Below are 16,692 nucleotides of genomic sequence, written 5' to 3'. Positions count from 1 at the left end.
AAAGCAATTTAAAATTCACAGCAAAATTGAGATGGAGGTACAGAGATTTCCCATATACTTCCCATCCTCACACAAGCATAGCCTCCCCATTATCAACATTCCCCCACCAGAGTGATGCAGTTGTTACAAATGATGAACCTACATTGATCCATCATAATCACCCAGAGTCCATCCTTTACCTTAGGGTTCGCTCTTGGTGTTGTACATTCTGTGGGTTTGAACAAAAGTCTAAGGACATGTATCCACCATTATAGTATCATACAGAGTATTTTCACTGCTCTAAAACTCCTCTGTGCTCTGTCTATTCATCTCTCTCTCTCCAAACCCCTGATAACCACTGTTCTTTTATTGTCTCTTTAGTTTTGCCATGGAGTTGGGTTTTTTTTAAATTAATTAATTAATTAATCGTTGGCCGCATTGGGCCTTGGTTACAGCAAGCGGGATCTTTCATTGCAGTGCACGGGCTCTTCATCGCGGTGCCAGAGCTTCTCTAGTTGTAGCGTGCACTCTCCAGAGCACGTGGGCTCTGTAGTTACAGCATGTGGGCTCTCTAGATGTGGCACATGGGCTAAGTTGCCCCGCGGCATGTGGGATCCTAGTTCCCAGACCAGGGATCGAACCGGCATCCCCTGCTTTGCAAGATGAATTCTTAACCATTGGACCACCAGGGAAGTCCCTGCCATGACTATTCTTTATTACCTGTGGTCCCCAAGGACTACACAGATGACACGGGACATTCCTTGTTAAGGAAAGGGCAGTAGGAAGATTCTCTCTTGAGCCTTGTTGTCACTGTCCACTGTTGGATTTACTGCCCTGGCTGCTGGGCAGGACTCCCAAGGGTCCTGTTATTGTTTGGAGAGGCATAAAATGGAAGAAGAAATCCACTCTCACTTCCTGAAAAAGAAGGAAAAAAGGAAAAGGGAAGAGAAAATTCATTTGTCCCTGAGAGGAAAAGGAGGAAAGAAATTTAAAGGAAATTCACTTCTGAAGACTAGGACTGTAGCAAAAGCAGAGTTCTCACCCTGCTTCCAATATCCCTGTTAGGACTATTTCATTGTTTTTCCTAAAGAAATAATGGGAAATGATTTTTTCTCTTTTTTTTTTTTTTTTTTTTTTTTTTTTGCGGTATACAGGCCTCTCACTGTTGTGGCCTCTCCCGTTGCGGAGCACAGGCTCCAGACGCGCAGGCTCAGCGGCCATGGCTCACAGGCCCAGCCGCTCTGCAGCATGTGGCATCTTCCCGGACCAGGGCACAAACCCGTGTCCCCTGCATCGGCAGGCGGACTCTCAACCACTGCGCCACCAGGGAAGCCCGGGAAATGATGTTAATACTCCAATTCAACTACCTTAACATTTAAATAAATTTTTAGAGGCAGGCTTGGAAACCTAACCATCTAAAGAATTTTTTTAATGCATTGTATATTAAACAAGCATACAAACAAAAACCTTGCAAAGATGTTTTGTAACTTAATTCACCTTTCTGTCTCTACCCAGATGCTTCATATACATCTCATCAGCTCAAGCTCGAAATGCCTAAAGACATGACAGCAATGCTTATGAAGGGTACTATTGAATGGCTGAAGAATGGTGATCTGACATCAGGATGTATAGCACAGGAAAGCAGCTGTTCTGTTTTGGAGCCATGGAAATGCTTTGGAATGGTTTTCGAGGAACAGTCAACAAACCTCCAGGTGAGTGTCAGATACTCAGGGCTGCCCTGACCCCAGACAATAAGAATAATGGAGAGTTGTGGACAATTTCAGAGCTGAGAGCATCCAGAGAAAATCCCAGTAAGGCTACCCTTGGCTAGGTGGCCAAAGTTTTACATGTACCAAAACATATTAAACAAATGTGCACATATACCCTCAGCTTGTGACTCTGGGCAGTAAAACTATTAAATTGCAATATTAGGACTCAAGTATATTCACTTGAACTAATTTAACTTATGTTTCAGATAATGAGTCAGTTAAGTTCCTGGAATTTCGCTCCTCTTATTTTTCTTTCTTCTGAATTTAAATCCTAGTTCACCTAAGAGATTTCAGTATTCTGGGAGATCTGATTTGTCTAAAATAGATGTAAAAAGAAGCCCTCTATATTTATAACCAGACCAGAGCATGGTCAGTGGTGAGAGAAACATCCCCATGGTTCAACTCTATAGCCCTGAACACAGCTAAAAGAGAATTTGGGTTGGTAGGCAGCTATGTTGATGGAATGATGCACTTAGAAGATCTTCAGCTTTCCATTTGTAATGTTATCTGTTTGGTTAGTAGCCAGTTTGTTGTTTTTCAGGAAAAATTCTGCAGAGATAAACATATGCTTCCATGTTGTTATTCTTCTGGTTTCCACAATCCAGGACATGGGCCTGCTCACTATTTCATATATCTCCCTTTGGAGACTCAAAATTGATTTATTAAGTTGAATTAGCTTGGGTTGATGCAAAGAAAGGTCAGAAATTGTGATGGAAAAAGGATTCAAAAATAATGGTGGAAAAGGATTAAACAAAGCAAGCAAATCAAGATGGCAGGAGAAAAGGAAAAAAAATAAGGAAGAAGTGAAAATGATGATTGATGTCGATGTTGCTGTTTTAACTGAGAAATTTAAAGGCTGCGAAACATTGAGAAATCAAACTAATGACCTGGAAAATAAACTCAGATTAAGAAATGTCAGATTGGAGGATACTCTTGATGCGGTAGAAGTAGGAGAAACAATGCATGTTCCCCCCCCCCAACCCCCGCCCCACATACAACATTGCAAAACCGCTTTGGGTGAATAATGTTTAATTCCTTCCACAAGCCGTATCTTAATTTCGCTAAAGCTTGATGCCGTGACAGAAATCTGTAGTTTATATGTGAGATGAGAAATTCTTACAGGGAAAAGATAAATATCTTAACTTCCTTTGGCCTCTGATGACTTTTTGTTTCTGTGGAGAAGCTGACAGAGCTACCGGCTTTGATTGTTTTTGATTATGTAGGGCTTAAACCAAAGTTGTTAAGGGTACTAAACCTTATGAGTCAAATGCTTATCTGGCTAACTCCAATGATCATATTTAAGTCACATACTCCCTTGAACTGTTATCTTGATAAGTATCTTTTCAAGATTGTGCCGAATCAAAAGAATTTTTGAATAGTAAAGAGAAAAGTATTTTAGAGAGGATGTGAGAGGCAAAACATTTTCTTTGTTCCTTATCCTACTTGGAGATTCCCAGAAATTGTTCTAGAGTCACAGTGGCTGAATGGCCTTTTTTATTAATGGGACTGGGTGTGGTGCATAATTATTACACAAATAATAGATAACAGTTGTTGAACATCTACTCTATGACAGACATAGTTCTAAGTGCTTTATATGTATAAATTCAGTTGGTCTGCACTACAATCAAAAGTGGTAGGTATGGGACTTCCCTGGTGGTCCAGTGGTTAAGACTCTGCACTTCCAATGCTGGGGGCATGGGTTCATTCCCTGGTCAGGGAACTAAGATCCCACATGCTGTGCGGCACCACCAAAAAAAAAAAAAAAGTGGTAGGTATGATTAGTGTCCCCATTTTAAAGATGAGAAGAGCGAGCTGCAGAGTTAGATCATTGCCCAGGTCACCCAGCTCTTACAAAAGAGGCAGAATTCGTATCCAAGTTATCCTGGCTCCAGAATCCACCTTTTCAACGACAATACTGTGGTTCTAAGTTATTTAAAGACACTGGGATTTTAAAAATAATCTATTTCTGGCCATGGGTGTAAAAATATATTCATGTATCCCAGGAATAGTTTTATTAGCAAGAGGAAGTCTCTTTTTTGTTACCCATTCATTTTAAGTCAGTTTAAATACAAAACAAATCAGAGTTTTTGCACTGCCAAAAAGAGTACAGTAAGATGTGGAGAAAGCCAGAGAAGCACGTGTTCAGAGGGACTTTGTGTTACCTTCCTGGCCTGAATGGGATCAAGGTTGATATTTTCCTTTTTAAAAAAGATGGAGCTAAAATGTAAAGAACTGATTTTTCTTGTTTTAATTCATTTTATTTCCTTTGACATTATGGCCTATTTAAATTACACAGCAGCTGTGAGTGATAAAAGAAACGCTTCAGTTCAGAGCAGAGAAGAAAGAACATGTTTTAAACCATAGAGTCAGAAGGTGAGAAACTCCCAGGTTACCAGGAACAGAGCTACTCTCAGAAGAATGGGATGAGTTGGTGACTACACCCCTCAGCACAACAGGAAGCGCAGTGTCTCCCAACATGATGGATCTCTCAATACCACAGCATTGGAAAGAGCCTTTGTTTTTTTCCACCCAAGGGATCATTTTAAATAGTCTCTCAAGATGGTTGAAGTGGCTATAATCTGGTCAGTGTTCCTCAAAGTGTGGCGAGTACCCATGGAGCAAAATAGAGAAGAGGTTGGAAGCAGAGTGGGAGAGACGAGCCCCACTTCCAACCCATCCACTACTACACTCATCACTTTTTTCTTCCTGCCTTGCAAGGTACAATGTTGCTACCAAAGTGCAAGAAAGTGTCTTTGTGAGTTTCAGAGCTCAGACAGGTGAGGGGGAAAGGCACCTAAAGTAACAGTGGTAAGAGTTTAGAAACAATATTAAAAGCTGTGGAATTACATCAAAACTCAGTAGGATGGAATTCCATCAGAAGTACACATCTTGGAGCCCACTCCTTAGAGCCAAAGGAAGGCTTAGCTTAGATCTCTATTTTCTACATTGATATTAGGAAAAGGGTATGGTTTCTTTCTTTTTACAATGTTTCCTGGATACAGAAAAAAAAATTCCTCAAAATTTTGCGTGCAGAGAGATGGATTAAATAACTTTAAGAGTTATTTCTTTTCCAAAGAGAAGGTGTCCTTGCAATTTTATTAATTAATTTATTTGTGATATCATAGGTTAAGCCCGTATTTAATGAGAATGCTGATGGATGAAGCCATGACCGTATGGGGATTATTACAGTGGACCAAGATTCCAGATTTTGTGCTTGAAGACACGGGCAAAGCAGGTACAAAGTCTCTCAGCAGATATTTTTATTTGTGAAATGGGACAACACTTATGGTTGCTTTTCAGTGGTGAGGATTAATGCAGTGCATGGTACTGGGCTTGACAACCTGTGAGCAGAGATTTGAGGACTTAGGTGCTGCAATGAGCGCGGTATTATTATCACTTGTAATTTTCTAAATTATGGAATTATGTAGAGTGGCTCCGACTGCAGATTGCACGTGAGGCCTCTGAAAGGCATTTTACTTCATGCTTTCTGGGATGGTAAAATTGTGATCAACTTTATGCAGATCCAAAACAAAGAGTAGAGTTTGGGTTAGATTTCATATGAGACACAACAGTTTGGATGACCCTTATTTTCAATATAGTCAATAAAATGCCAATTTACAACTGAGATGAAGAATTAAAATTCTACTGAAGATTTATCTTCTTACAAGGTGTAGTCTGTATATATTTTCCAAAATTATGTGCTTTATGATTTTGTCATAAAATCAATGCCCATTCATTCAAATATAGAAAAATAGAAATAAATATGTCTTTCTTAAAGAGTCAAGTACCTTGACCAATTTCACAAGCAGTGAGAATGGAAGCCAAGTTAGGAACCCATGGAGTCTGATTCCCAAGCCAATGCTCTTTGCAATGTCACAGTTTAGAGTTTAGCTAATTTAATATTTTGCTTTTTGTTTTCACTTAACATTGTGCCAAAAGCATATTTGACGTAAAACTTTCTTAGGGGGAGGTATAACATTCTATCAAGTACCCCAACAGTGTTTTTGAGCATTTAAAAAAATATCTTGCGAATGTCAGTACTTGGGGTGAAGATCAAGGGTGCTGGAAGGTTTGCAATGTGTGTCTGCACCCGGCTGGAAACACAGGCTTACACAACAGCCTTGCCCTCCTCACACCTGGCTGGGGTTTTGCAGAGTCAGTAGGAGGAGACGATGACCACACCTGTCTTTATTTCTAGGAAGTCAGACAATGGCTTAGTAGATTTTACTTGGGAGGGAGAAAGCACATTTAAGAGGAATATTTAAATCATAAGAGAAAGAAATGGGAACTTGTTTCTTGGGGATTCGCTGAAGAAAGAAAGGAGAAAAATCCCATCTATCCAGCATGGTTAAAGTGGCCCTTTGCACTTAGATGAGTGTATCAGGGTGTAAATTAGTTGTTTCTACGCTTTAGATCTGAAGGGAATGGAAAAAAGTCAAAAAACAAAACAAAGCAAAGGAAAAAGGATAATTCACCATAATACTCTCAAAAGCCAAAGTTGACTAACACTAGCGCCCAGGTTATTCTAAGACATGAATTTTCTGATGACAGGACTGGGAACCCTCCGCTCCTCCTAGGTGTCCCCTCGACCTCCCGGGAGGCCTTCCGCCCACTGCCGCTCTGCTGTCTCCCAGGAAGCTGTTGGCTATCCCTTCATCTACTCTTTTCTGAGCTCCCCAGTTCCGTTCCAGCAGATCACTCCACTCCAACAAACATACAAATGTCCCTTGTCATGGATACACGTCCTATGTAGATTTACTCTGTAGTTAGTGGGTACCAGACTCATTTCACAGTTCATAAGCTAAGTTTGGATTCACGCTCAACCTCGCTACCAAAGCTTTTGCAGCTAAGAGCTGCAGCTCACATCACGTGCCCTGAGTTGCCCCTACCTCTGTGCCTATCACCCATCAGCGAGATCTATTTTCTCTGCAGAAGCACATGCATTGCCCCACGCCGACACTCACGGGTTTTAGCATTGGCTAATCACCAATACCATTGTGTTAAGTGAGATTCCTAGATGCTGATTGCATTTATTGCATAAATTACTTCATTATTAAAATCAGGTCATTTGAGTCCCCAAACCATTAACATGAAGGTTATTAACATAATTTCATAAGCTAATAAATCAAGCACAGGAAAAGAATTAAAGGGTTCTTAGTGATAAGTGTTTCTTCAGAGATTAAGGAACACAATTTTCTTATGCATATATTAACATTTTACCAGTGGGTTCTTGCAAGAGCAGTTTTTTCTCTCTCCGTACGACTTACACTCTGTCTTCTTCATACTTGGCCTCTGAAACTCAGTTTCAAAATTAAGGTGTTTTTTTTTTTTTTCCTTTTCAAAGAACTATAAAGCAATTTTCCTTTTTTGATGATGAATGTGTAAGAATACACAGAAATTTTATTTTTTTAACATCTTTATTGGAGTATAATTGCTTTACAATGGTGTGTTAGTTTCTGCTGTATAACGAAGTGAATCAGCTATAAATGTACCTACATCCCCAAATCTCCTCCCTCTTGCGTCTCCCTCCCACCCTCCCTAACCCACCCCTCTAGGTGGACACAAAGCACCGAGCTGATCTCCCTGTGCTATGTGGCTGCTTCCCACCAGCTATCTATTTTCCATTCGGTAGTGTATATATGTTCGTGCCACACTCTCACTTTGTTCCAGCTTACTGTTCCCCCTCCCTGTGTCCTGAAGTCCATTCTGTACGTCTGCGTCTTTATTCCTGTCCCGCTCTTGGTTCTTCAGAACTTTTTTTTTTTTTAAGATTCCATATATATGTGTTAGCATATGGTATTTGTTTTTCTCTTTCTGACTTACTTCACTCTGTGTGACAGACTCTAGGTCCATCCACCTTACTACAAATAACTCAATTTCGTTTCCTTTTATGGCTGAGTAATATTCCATTGTATATATATGCCACATCTTCTTTATCCATTCATCTGTAGCTGGACACTTAGGTTGCTTCCATGTCCTGGCTATTGTAAATAGTGCTGAAATGAACAATTGTGGTACATGACTCTTTTTGAATTATGGTTTTCTCAGGATATACACCCAGTAGTGGGATTGCTGGGTCGCATGGTAGTTCTATTTTTAGTTTTTTAAGGAACCTCCATACTGTTCTCCATAGTGGCTGTATCAGTTCCCACCAGCAGTGCAAGAGGGTTCCCTTTTCTCCACACCCTCTGCAGCATTTTATTGTTCGTAGATTTTCTGATGATGGCCATTCTGACTGGTGTGCGGTGATAACATCATTGTAGTTTTGATTTGCATTTCTCTATTGATTAGTGGTGTTGAGCATTCTTTCATATGTTTGTTGGCAATCTGTAAATCTTCTTTGGAGAAATGTCTATTTAGGTCTTCTGCCCATTTTTGGATTGGGTTGTTTGTTCTTTTGATATTGAGCTGCATGAGCTGCTTGTAAATTTTGGAGGTTAATCCTTTGTCAGTTGCTTCATTTGCAAATATTTTCTCCCATTCTGAGGGTTGTCTTTCCATCTTGTTTATGGTTTGCTGTGCAAAAGCTTTTAGTTTCATTAGGTCCCATTTGTTTATTTTTGTTTTTATTTCCATTTCTGTCGGATGTGGGTTAGAAAGGATCTTGCTGTGATTTATGTCATAGAGTGTTCTGCTTATGTTTTCCTCTAAGAGTTTTATAGTGTCTGGCCTGACATTTAGGTCTTTAATCCATTTTGAGATAACTTTTGTGTATGGTGTTAGGAAGTGTTCTAATTTCATTCTTTTACATGTAGCTGTCCAATTTTCCCAGCACCACTTATTGAAGAGGGTGTCTTTTCTCCATTGGATATTCTTGCCTCCTTTATCAAAAATAAGGTGACCATATGTGCGTCGGTTTATCTCTGGGCTTTCTATCCTGTTCCATTGATCTATATTTCTGTTTCTGTGCCAGTACCATACTGTCTTGATTACTGTAGCTTTGTAGTATAGTCTGAAGTCAGGGAGTGTGATTCCTCCAGCTCCATTTTTCTTTCTCAAGATTGCTTTGGCTACTTGGGGTCTTTTGTGTTTCCATAAAAATTGTGAAATTTTTTGTTCCAGTTCTGTGAAAAATAGCATTGGTAGTTTGATAGGGATTGCACTGAATATGTAGATTGCTTTGGGTCATATAGAAATTTTAACAAAGTTGATTCTTCCAATCCAAGAACATGGTATATCTCTCCATCTGTTTGTATAATCTTTAATTTCTTTTATCAGTGTCTTATAGTTTTCTGCATACAGGTCTCTTGTCTCCTTAGGTAGGTTTATTCCAAGGTATTTTATTCTGTTTGTTGCAATGGTAAATGGGAGTGTTTCCTTAATATCTCTTTCAGATTTTTGATCATTAGTGTATAGGAATGCAAGAGATTTCTGTGCATTAATTTTGTATCCTGCTACTTTACCAAATTCATTGATTACATCTAGTAGTTTTCTGGTAGAGTCTTTAGGATTCTCTATGTATAGTATCATGTCATCTGCAAACAGTGACAGCTTTACTTCTTCTTTTCTGTTTTGGGTTCCTTTTATTCCTTTTTCTTCTGATTGCTGGGGCTAAAACTTCCAAAACGATGTTGAATAATAGTGGTGAGAGTGGGCAACCTTGTCTTGATCCTGATCTTAGTGGAAATGGTTTCAGTTTTTCAACATTGAGAACGATGTTGGCTGTGGGTTTTTGATATATGGCCTTTATTATGTTGAGGTAGTCTCCCTCTATGCCTACTTTCCAGAGGGTTTTTATCATAAATGGGTATTGAATTTTGTCAAAAGCATTTTCTGCATCTATTGAGATGATCATATGGTTTTTATCCTTCAGTTTGTTAATATGGTGCATCACATTGATTGATTTGCATATACTGAAGAATCCTTGCATTCCTGGGATAAACCCCACTTGATCATAGTGTATGATCCTTTTAATGTACTGTTGGATTCTGTTTGCTAGTATTTTGTTGAGGATTTTTGTATCTGTGTTCATCAATTGTATTGGCGTGTAGTACTCTTTCTTTGTGACATCTTTGTCTGGTTTTGATATCAGGGTGATGGTAGCCTTGTAGAATGAGTTTGGAAATGTTCCTCCCTCTGCTATATTTTGGAAGAGTTTGAGAAGGATAGGTGTTCGCTCTTCTCTAAATGTTTGATAGAACTCACCTGTGAAGCCATCTGGTCCTGGGCTTTTGTTTCTTGGAAGATTTTTATTCACAGTCTCAATTTCAGTGCTTGTGATTGGTCTGTTTATATTTTCTATTTCTTCCTGGTTCAGTCTCGGAAGATTGTGCTTTTCTAAGAATTTGTCCATTTCTTCCAGGTTGTTGATTTTATTGGCATAGAGTTGCTTGTAGTTATCTCTCATGATCCTTTGTATTTCTGCAGTGTCAGTTACTTCTTTTTCATTTCTAATTCTATTGATCTGAGTCTTCTCCCTTTTTTTCTTGATGAGTCTGGCTAATGCTTTATCAATTTTGTTTATCTTCTCAAAGAACCAGCTTTTGTTCTTATTGATCTTTGCTATTATTTCCTTCATTACTTTTTCATTTATTTCTGATCTGATATTTATGATTTCTTTTCTTCTCCTAACTTTGGGGATTTTTGTTCTTCTTTCTCTAATTTCTTCAGATGTAAGGGTAAGTTGTTTATTTGAGATTTTTCTTGTTTCTTGAGGTACAATTGTACTGCTATTAACTTCCCTCTTAGAACTGCTTTTGCTGCATCGCATAGTTTTTGGGTCATTGTGTTTTCATTGTCATTTGTTTCTAGGTAACTTTTGATTTCCTCTTTGATTCTTCAGTGATCTCTTGGTTATTAAGTAGTGTATTGTTTAAATCCATGTGTTTGTATTTTTTACAGTGTTTTTCCTGTAATTGATATCTACTCTCATATAGCATTGTGGTCGGAAAAGATACTTCTTATGATTTCAATTTTCTTAAATTTACAAAGACTTGTTTGTTTGTTTGTGGTACACGGGCCTCTCACTGTTGTGGCCTCTCCTGTTGCGGAGCACAGGCTCTGGACACACAGGCTCAGCGGCCATGGCTCACGGGCCCAGCCGCTCCGCGGCATGTGGGATCCTCCCGGACTGGGGCACGAACCCATGTCCCCTGCATCAGCAGGTGGGCTCTCAACCACTGCGCCACCAGAGAAGCTCCAAAGGCTTGATTTTTGACCCAAGATATGTTCTATCCTGGAGAATGTTCCATGGGCACTTGAGAAGGAAGTGTATTCTGTTGTTTTTGGATGGAATGTCCTATAAATATCAATGAAGTCCATCGTGTTTAATGTATCATTTAAAGCTTGCGTTTCCTTATTTATTTTCCTTTTGGATGATGTGTCCATTGGTGAAAGTGGGGTGTTAAAGTCCCCTACTATGAATGTGTTACTGTCGATTTCCCGTTTTATGGCTGTTAGCATTTGCCTTATGTATTGAGGTGCTCCTATGTTGGGTGCATAAATATTTACAATTGTATATCTTCTTCTTGGACTGATCCCTTGATCATTATGTAGTGTCCTTCTTTGTCTCTTGCAATAGTGTTTATTTTAAAGTCTATCTTGTCTGATATGAGAATTGCTACTCCAGCTTTCTTTTGGTTTCCATTTTCATGGAATATCTTTTTCCATCCCCTCACTTTCAGTCTCTATGTGTCCCTAGGTCTGAAGTGGGTCTCTTGTAGACAGCATATATATGGGTCTTGTTTGTGTATCCATTCAGCCAGTCTGTGTCTTTTGGTTGGAGCATTTAATCCATTTATATTTAGGGTAATTATCGATATGTATGTTCCTATTACCATTTTCTGAATTGTTTGGGGTTTGTTATTGTAGGTCTTTTCCTTCTCTTGTGCTTCCTGTCTAGAGAAGTTCCTTTAGCATTTGTTGTACGGCTGGTTTGGTGGTGCTGATTTCTCTTAGCTTTTGCTTGTCTGTAAAGGTTTTAATTTCTCCATCGAATCGGAATGAGATCCTTTTTGGGTAGAGTAATCTTGGTTGTAGTCTTTCATCACTTTCATCACTTTAAATATGTCCTACCACTCCAATCTGGCTTGCAGAGTTTCTACTGAAAGATCAGCTGTTAACCTTCTGGGGATTCCCTAGTATGTTATTTGTTGTTTTTCCCTTGCTGCTTTTAATATTTTTTCTTTGTGTTTAATTTTTGATAGTTTGATTAATATGTGTCTTGCCATGTTTCTCCTTGGATTTATCCTGTATGGGACTCTCTGTGCTTCCTGGACTTGATTGACTATTTCCTTTCCCATGTTAGGGAAGTTTTCAACTATAATCTCTTCAAATATTTTCTCAGACCCTTTCTTTTTCTCTTCTACATTTGGAACCCCTATAATTCAAATGTTGGTGTGTTTAATGTTGTCCCAGAGGTCTCTGAGACTGTCCTCAATTCTTTTCATTCTTTTTTCTTTATTCTGCTCAGCAGCACTTATTTCCTCTTATCTTCCAGGTCACTTATCCATTCTTCTGCGTCAGTTATTCTGCTATTGATTCCTTCTAGAGAATATTTTATTTCATTTATTGTGTCGTTCATCATTGTTTATTTGCTCTTTTGTTCTTCTAGCTCCTTGTTAAACCTTTCTTGTATTTTCTCCATTCTATTTCAGAGATTTTGGATCATCTTTACTGTCATTACTCTGAATTCTTTTTCAGGTAGACTGCCTATTTCCTCTTCATTTGTTTGTTCTGGTGGGTTTTTACCTTGCTCCTTCATCTGCTGTGTATTTCTCTGTCTTCTCATTTTGCTTAACTCACTGTGTTTGGGGTCTCCTTTTTGCAGGCTGCAGGTTCGTAGCTCCCATTGTTTTTGGTGTCTGCCCCCAGTGGCTAATGTTGGTTCAGTGGGTTGTGTAGGCTTCCTGGTGGAGGGGACTGGTGCCTCTGGATGAGGCTAGATCTTGTCTTTCTGGTGGGCTGGACCGTGTCTGGTGGTGTGTCTTGGGGTGTCTGTGACCTTATTATGATTTTAAGCAGCCTCTCTGCTAATGGGCGGGGTTGTGTTCCTGTCTTGCTAGTTGTTTGGCATAGGGTGTCCAACACTGGAGCTTGCTGGTCGTTGAGTGGAGCTGGGTCTTAGCATTGAGATGGAGATCTCTGAGAGAGCTTTGGCCATTTGATATTACGTGGAGCCGGGAGGTCTCTGGTGGGCCAGTGTCCTGAACTCGGGTCTCCCACCTCAGAGGCACGGGTCTGACAGCAGGCAGAGCACCAAGACCCGTCAGCCACACGGCTCTTTCAGATACACCTTGGATGATATGGACTCTGAAAATTCAAGTTACACCCGAGATTCCATTCCCCTGTGGTTACTCATCTGGATCACAGACATGTAGGACCTGTCTGCCCTGAGAGGCCACCTCCAGTATCTTCCCCATAAGCATCTTTGCCATAAACATATAAAGCAATTTTCAACTGAATCCATTAGCCTTCTGTGATATGCACTACCTGTAAAATTCTTTCTTCACACTTCTTAGACTGCAAAAGCTTTGGGATGGCAGGGAAGGCAAGGTAGAGTTGGAAGGAAAAATGCCTTGGATTAGTCTTAGGTAGTGCAATTTTCATTCTGGGTGAATTTCAAATGTATTTCTAGATTTAAGAGGTTCTAGTGAAGTTCTCATTATCTCTCTAATTACAACACATACTGAGGTTAAGCATTCTTATCAAATGGTGCATTAAAAATGGGTTTTATTCCCAGGCTGGATCTAATAGGGTGAGATACTGGCCTGAACACATAGAAATTGGTTCCCTCATTCATTTCACTTACCAGATTGTGAAAGATTCTGAGGGTCGGAACCATCATTATCCAGTGCAATGATGTTGCCTAGAAACGAAGATAAGTTCCAATGTAAATTAGACTACAACAACTTTATCCTTTGTGCAATTTGTGTAATGTTTTTGGCAAATAGCAACTGATGGATCATAATTGAAATACGTAGACTGTTGTTAGCAAAGCATTACATGTGATTTTACAGGTGAATTGAGGAAATGGGTGGGCCAACAGTTCTAAGAACAAGTGTAGTGATCACACCACACTTTTTCCTCTATAATCTTCAGTGACTACGAATATTCCCCTGAAGAAAGCACAAACTCCCCTGGACCTCCTCCTCTCCACCTGCTTAAAACCTTTCAACAGCATTTCATTGCTCTTAGAAAGAAACATTTCTCAGCATGGCCCACAACCCCACATGGTCTAGCCTGCCCTTATTGGTCTAGCCTCATCTCAAAGCTGGCTTTGCTATTCTGCTTGCTTGCAGTTCTTCATAAGCACTTTTCCCCTTCCCATCACAGAGCCTTTGCACAGGTTTCCCTCTCTGATTATAATGTTCCCTGCTCTCTGAACCCATTAACTTCTATTCATTCTTCAGATCTCAACTCAAGAGCTACTTCCTCCAGGAAGGCTCCCCTGACCTTTGTGATTAGGTCAGATCTTTCCTGGCTGTGATAATACCATGAATGGCTCAATTACATGTTTGTCAGATTGCCATTTTTTAAGTTTTATAGTGTGTTTTTTTCTACTTTAAACATGTTTACATGGTAAAAAAAATCAAAATGAAATAAAAACATATATACTGAGCTATCTAGCTTTGATTTCTGTTCTCATTTACTCCACAACCTCTCCTTTTATAGACAAACTTTTTTTCATTAGTTTCTTATTTATCTTTCCAGTATTTCTTTTTTGCAGGGACAAGTACAAATATGTATCTTGTTTCTCCCCTTTTTGACACAAAAAATAACATACTTTATGCATGTTCTACAACATACTTTTTCTTCCCTAACAATGTACTCTGGAGCTTATTCTATATCAAGACATAAAGAATCTCTCTCCTTTTTACAGCTGTGTAGAATTCTACTGTGAAACTCTTGCACTGTTTCTGGAACCAGTTCCTTATGCTGGCAGTTGGCTTGTTTTCAGTCTTTTACTATTACAAATACTATTACAAATAACGCTGCAATTAATAACCACATGTGCATGTCTCTGTCTTTTCCACATGTGCAAGTTCTATGTAAATACCCACAAATAGGATTGCTGGGTCAAAGGATAAATGCATCAGTAATTTTTTGTGTGTGTGTGTGGTACGTGGGCCTCTCACCGCCGTGGTCCCCCTGGCTGTGGAGCACAGGCCCCGGAGGCACAGGCTCAGCGGCCATGGCTCAGGGGCCCAGCCGCTCTGCGGCATGCAGGATCCTCCTGGATCGGGGCATGAACCCGCGTCCCCTGCATCGGCAGGCGGACTCCCAACCACTGCGCCACCAGGGAAGCCCATGCATCAGTAATTTTGATAGAAATCACCGCATTACCCTTCCTGTGGGTTGTACCACTTCCCACCTTCATCAGCAAAACATGAGTGTCCATTTCTCCACAGCTTCACCAGTCGTGTTGTCCAACTTTTGATTGGGAGGTAAGAAATTATACTCAGGGCAGTGTTAATGTGCCTCTGTCTTATTTTGAGTAAGGTTGAGTATCTTTTTATGTGCTTAAGGGCCATTTATAGTTTTTGTGTGTATGAACTGACTGTTCATGTCTCTTTGCCCATTTTCTGTTGGGCGCTTAATCTTTTCATTCCTGTTAACTAGGTGCTTTTATTAGTTGATATTAACCATTTACCTGTGATGTATGTTGCAGATATTTTCCCCAGTTTGTCATTTGTCTTATGACTTTCCATATTGTGTTTTCAGATAGATAATATCTCTCTCCTGCTAAGACACCAGGGAGGGCAAGTTCCACAGGTCTTGGGCTACCACTATGCCCCCAAATCTGTTTCTTCATCTGTAAAAAATGTGAACCTTGTTGTAGGGCCCCTTCACCTCTGAAAGTCTATGATTTCATTTTCTCTTCTTACCTTTTGGTTTATTAAGGTTCCCCTGCCTTCCCCTCTCCTCTGCCAACCCCCCCGCCTTCCCCTCCCTCTGCCTCTCTGCACTTGGGCTCAGGGGTCACACATACATTGGGAAATGTGGAAACTCACATGGTGTTACCTGAGAAGTGCCTAGAAGGGCTTCCTCCCCCATATATCCCACCTGATTTTCACATGAAATTTCACCATTAGTGATACATTGTCTTCTCAATTCCCACTAACTTTATTCAGGTCTCTGTTACTTCTTATCTGGACTTAAGCTGGTCTCCAAGTTGCTCTGCCTGGATCACTTCTTTTCACCCTTCAGTCTATGTGCTGCCTCCAGATGACATTTCTTATAGAAGAGCTTTGATCAGGGTACTTTCTAACTTTCTTGTGTTGTCCATTTATTTTATTGTTAAAGTTCCAAGTCCCTTCATGATAAGATCTCAAACTGTATTTTCAGCTGCAAGTCTCATTGTGCCCTCCCTGGTCCCTTTCCTTCCATCATGTAGGCTACTCACTGTCATCCACCTCCATCCTCTTCTCAGGCTGGTCCTTCCATCTGACATGTCCTCCTTTCAACCAGGTCTAATTCTATCTACAAAATATTACCCATTTCTCATCATCCTCCTCTCAAGCTGGGATTAAACTCTGCTTTCCCGGTGCCCTCATAACAGTTTAAATAAAAGATCATACTGCATGTTTTTCTTGGAAGGAATGTTCATGGCTCTCTAGCGGAGTATAACCTCTTTGAGGGTATATTTTTTTCATCTTCATAGGGTCTGTAAGTAATAGTCTCTAGGGCATTTATTGCCTAGAATTGAAGCAACGCTCACTCCCAGGAACTTTAATTTTAATTTAATTTGTACAGTACTCCTGGGATGGTAGCAAGTTAGGTAAGAGTTAATTAGTTTAGCAGATTTGGTTTTTTCCTCTTAAATTATGGTTCAGTAAAATATTAGTGTATACCTTTGTATATGGGCATGTGTGTGTATGTTTATGTGTGTGCGCACACACAAATGCCCACACCATTGCATGCTTATGGAAAGGGAATAGTGTTGAAAGAGAGGAAAGTATATAGAGGTGAGAATAGAGGGGAATTGAAGAGAACATTCTTCACT

At 39.9% G+C, this 16,692-nt stretch overlaps 1 protein-coding gene across 2 annotated transcripts in view; it reads right to left on the bottom strand.

Moving 5' to 3' along the window:
• Nucleotides 1–384: 384 nt before the first annotated feature.
• Nucleotides 385–16,692, bottom strand: part of LOC309813318 (uncharacterized protein) — a 172,148-nt gene continuing 155,840 nt past the window's right edge. For both annotated transcript variants that reach the window (XM_082638086.1, XM_082638085.1), the window contains 2 exons: nt 13,498–13,554; nt 385–894 (listed from right to left, as the gene is read on the bottom strand). In XM_082638086.1, coding sequence (XP_082494212.1) covers nt 787–894; nt 13,498–13,554 — 165 coding nt within the window. In that variant the 3' untranslated portion in view covers nt 385–786. The remainder of the gene's footprint in view (nt 895–13,497; nt 13,555–16,692) is intronic.

The sequence above is a fragment of the Mesoplodon mirus genome, assembly GCF_964341445.2.
Source record: "Mesoplodon mirus genome assembly, chromosome: 12".
NCBI classification, from domain to species: Eukaryota; Metazoa; Chordata; class Mammalia; order Artiodactyla; family Ziphiidae; genus Mesoplodon; species Mesoplodon mirus.
Note: the sequence above shows the minus strand (reverse complement) of the source record. Positions and strands in the feature narration are given on the sequence as shown.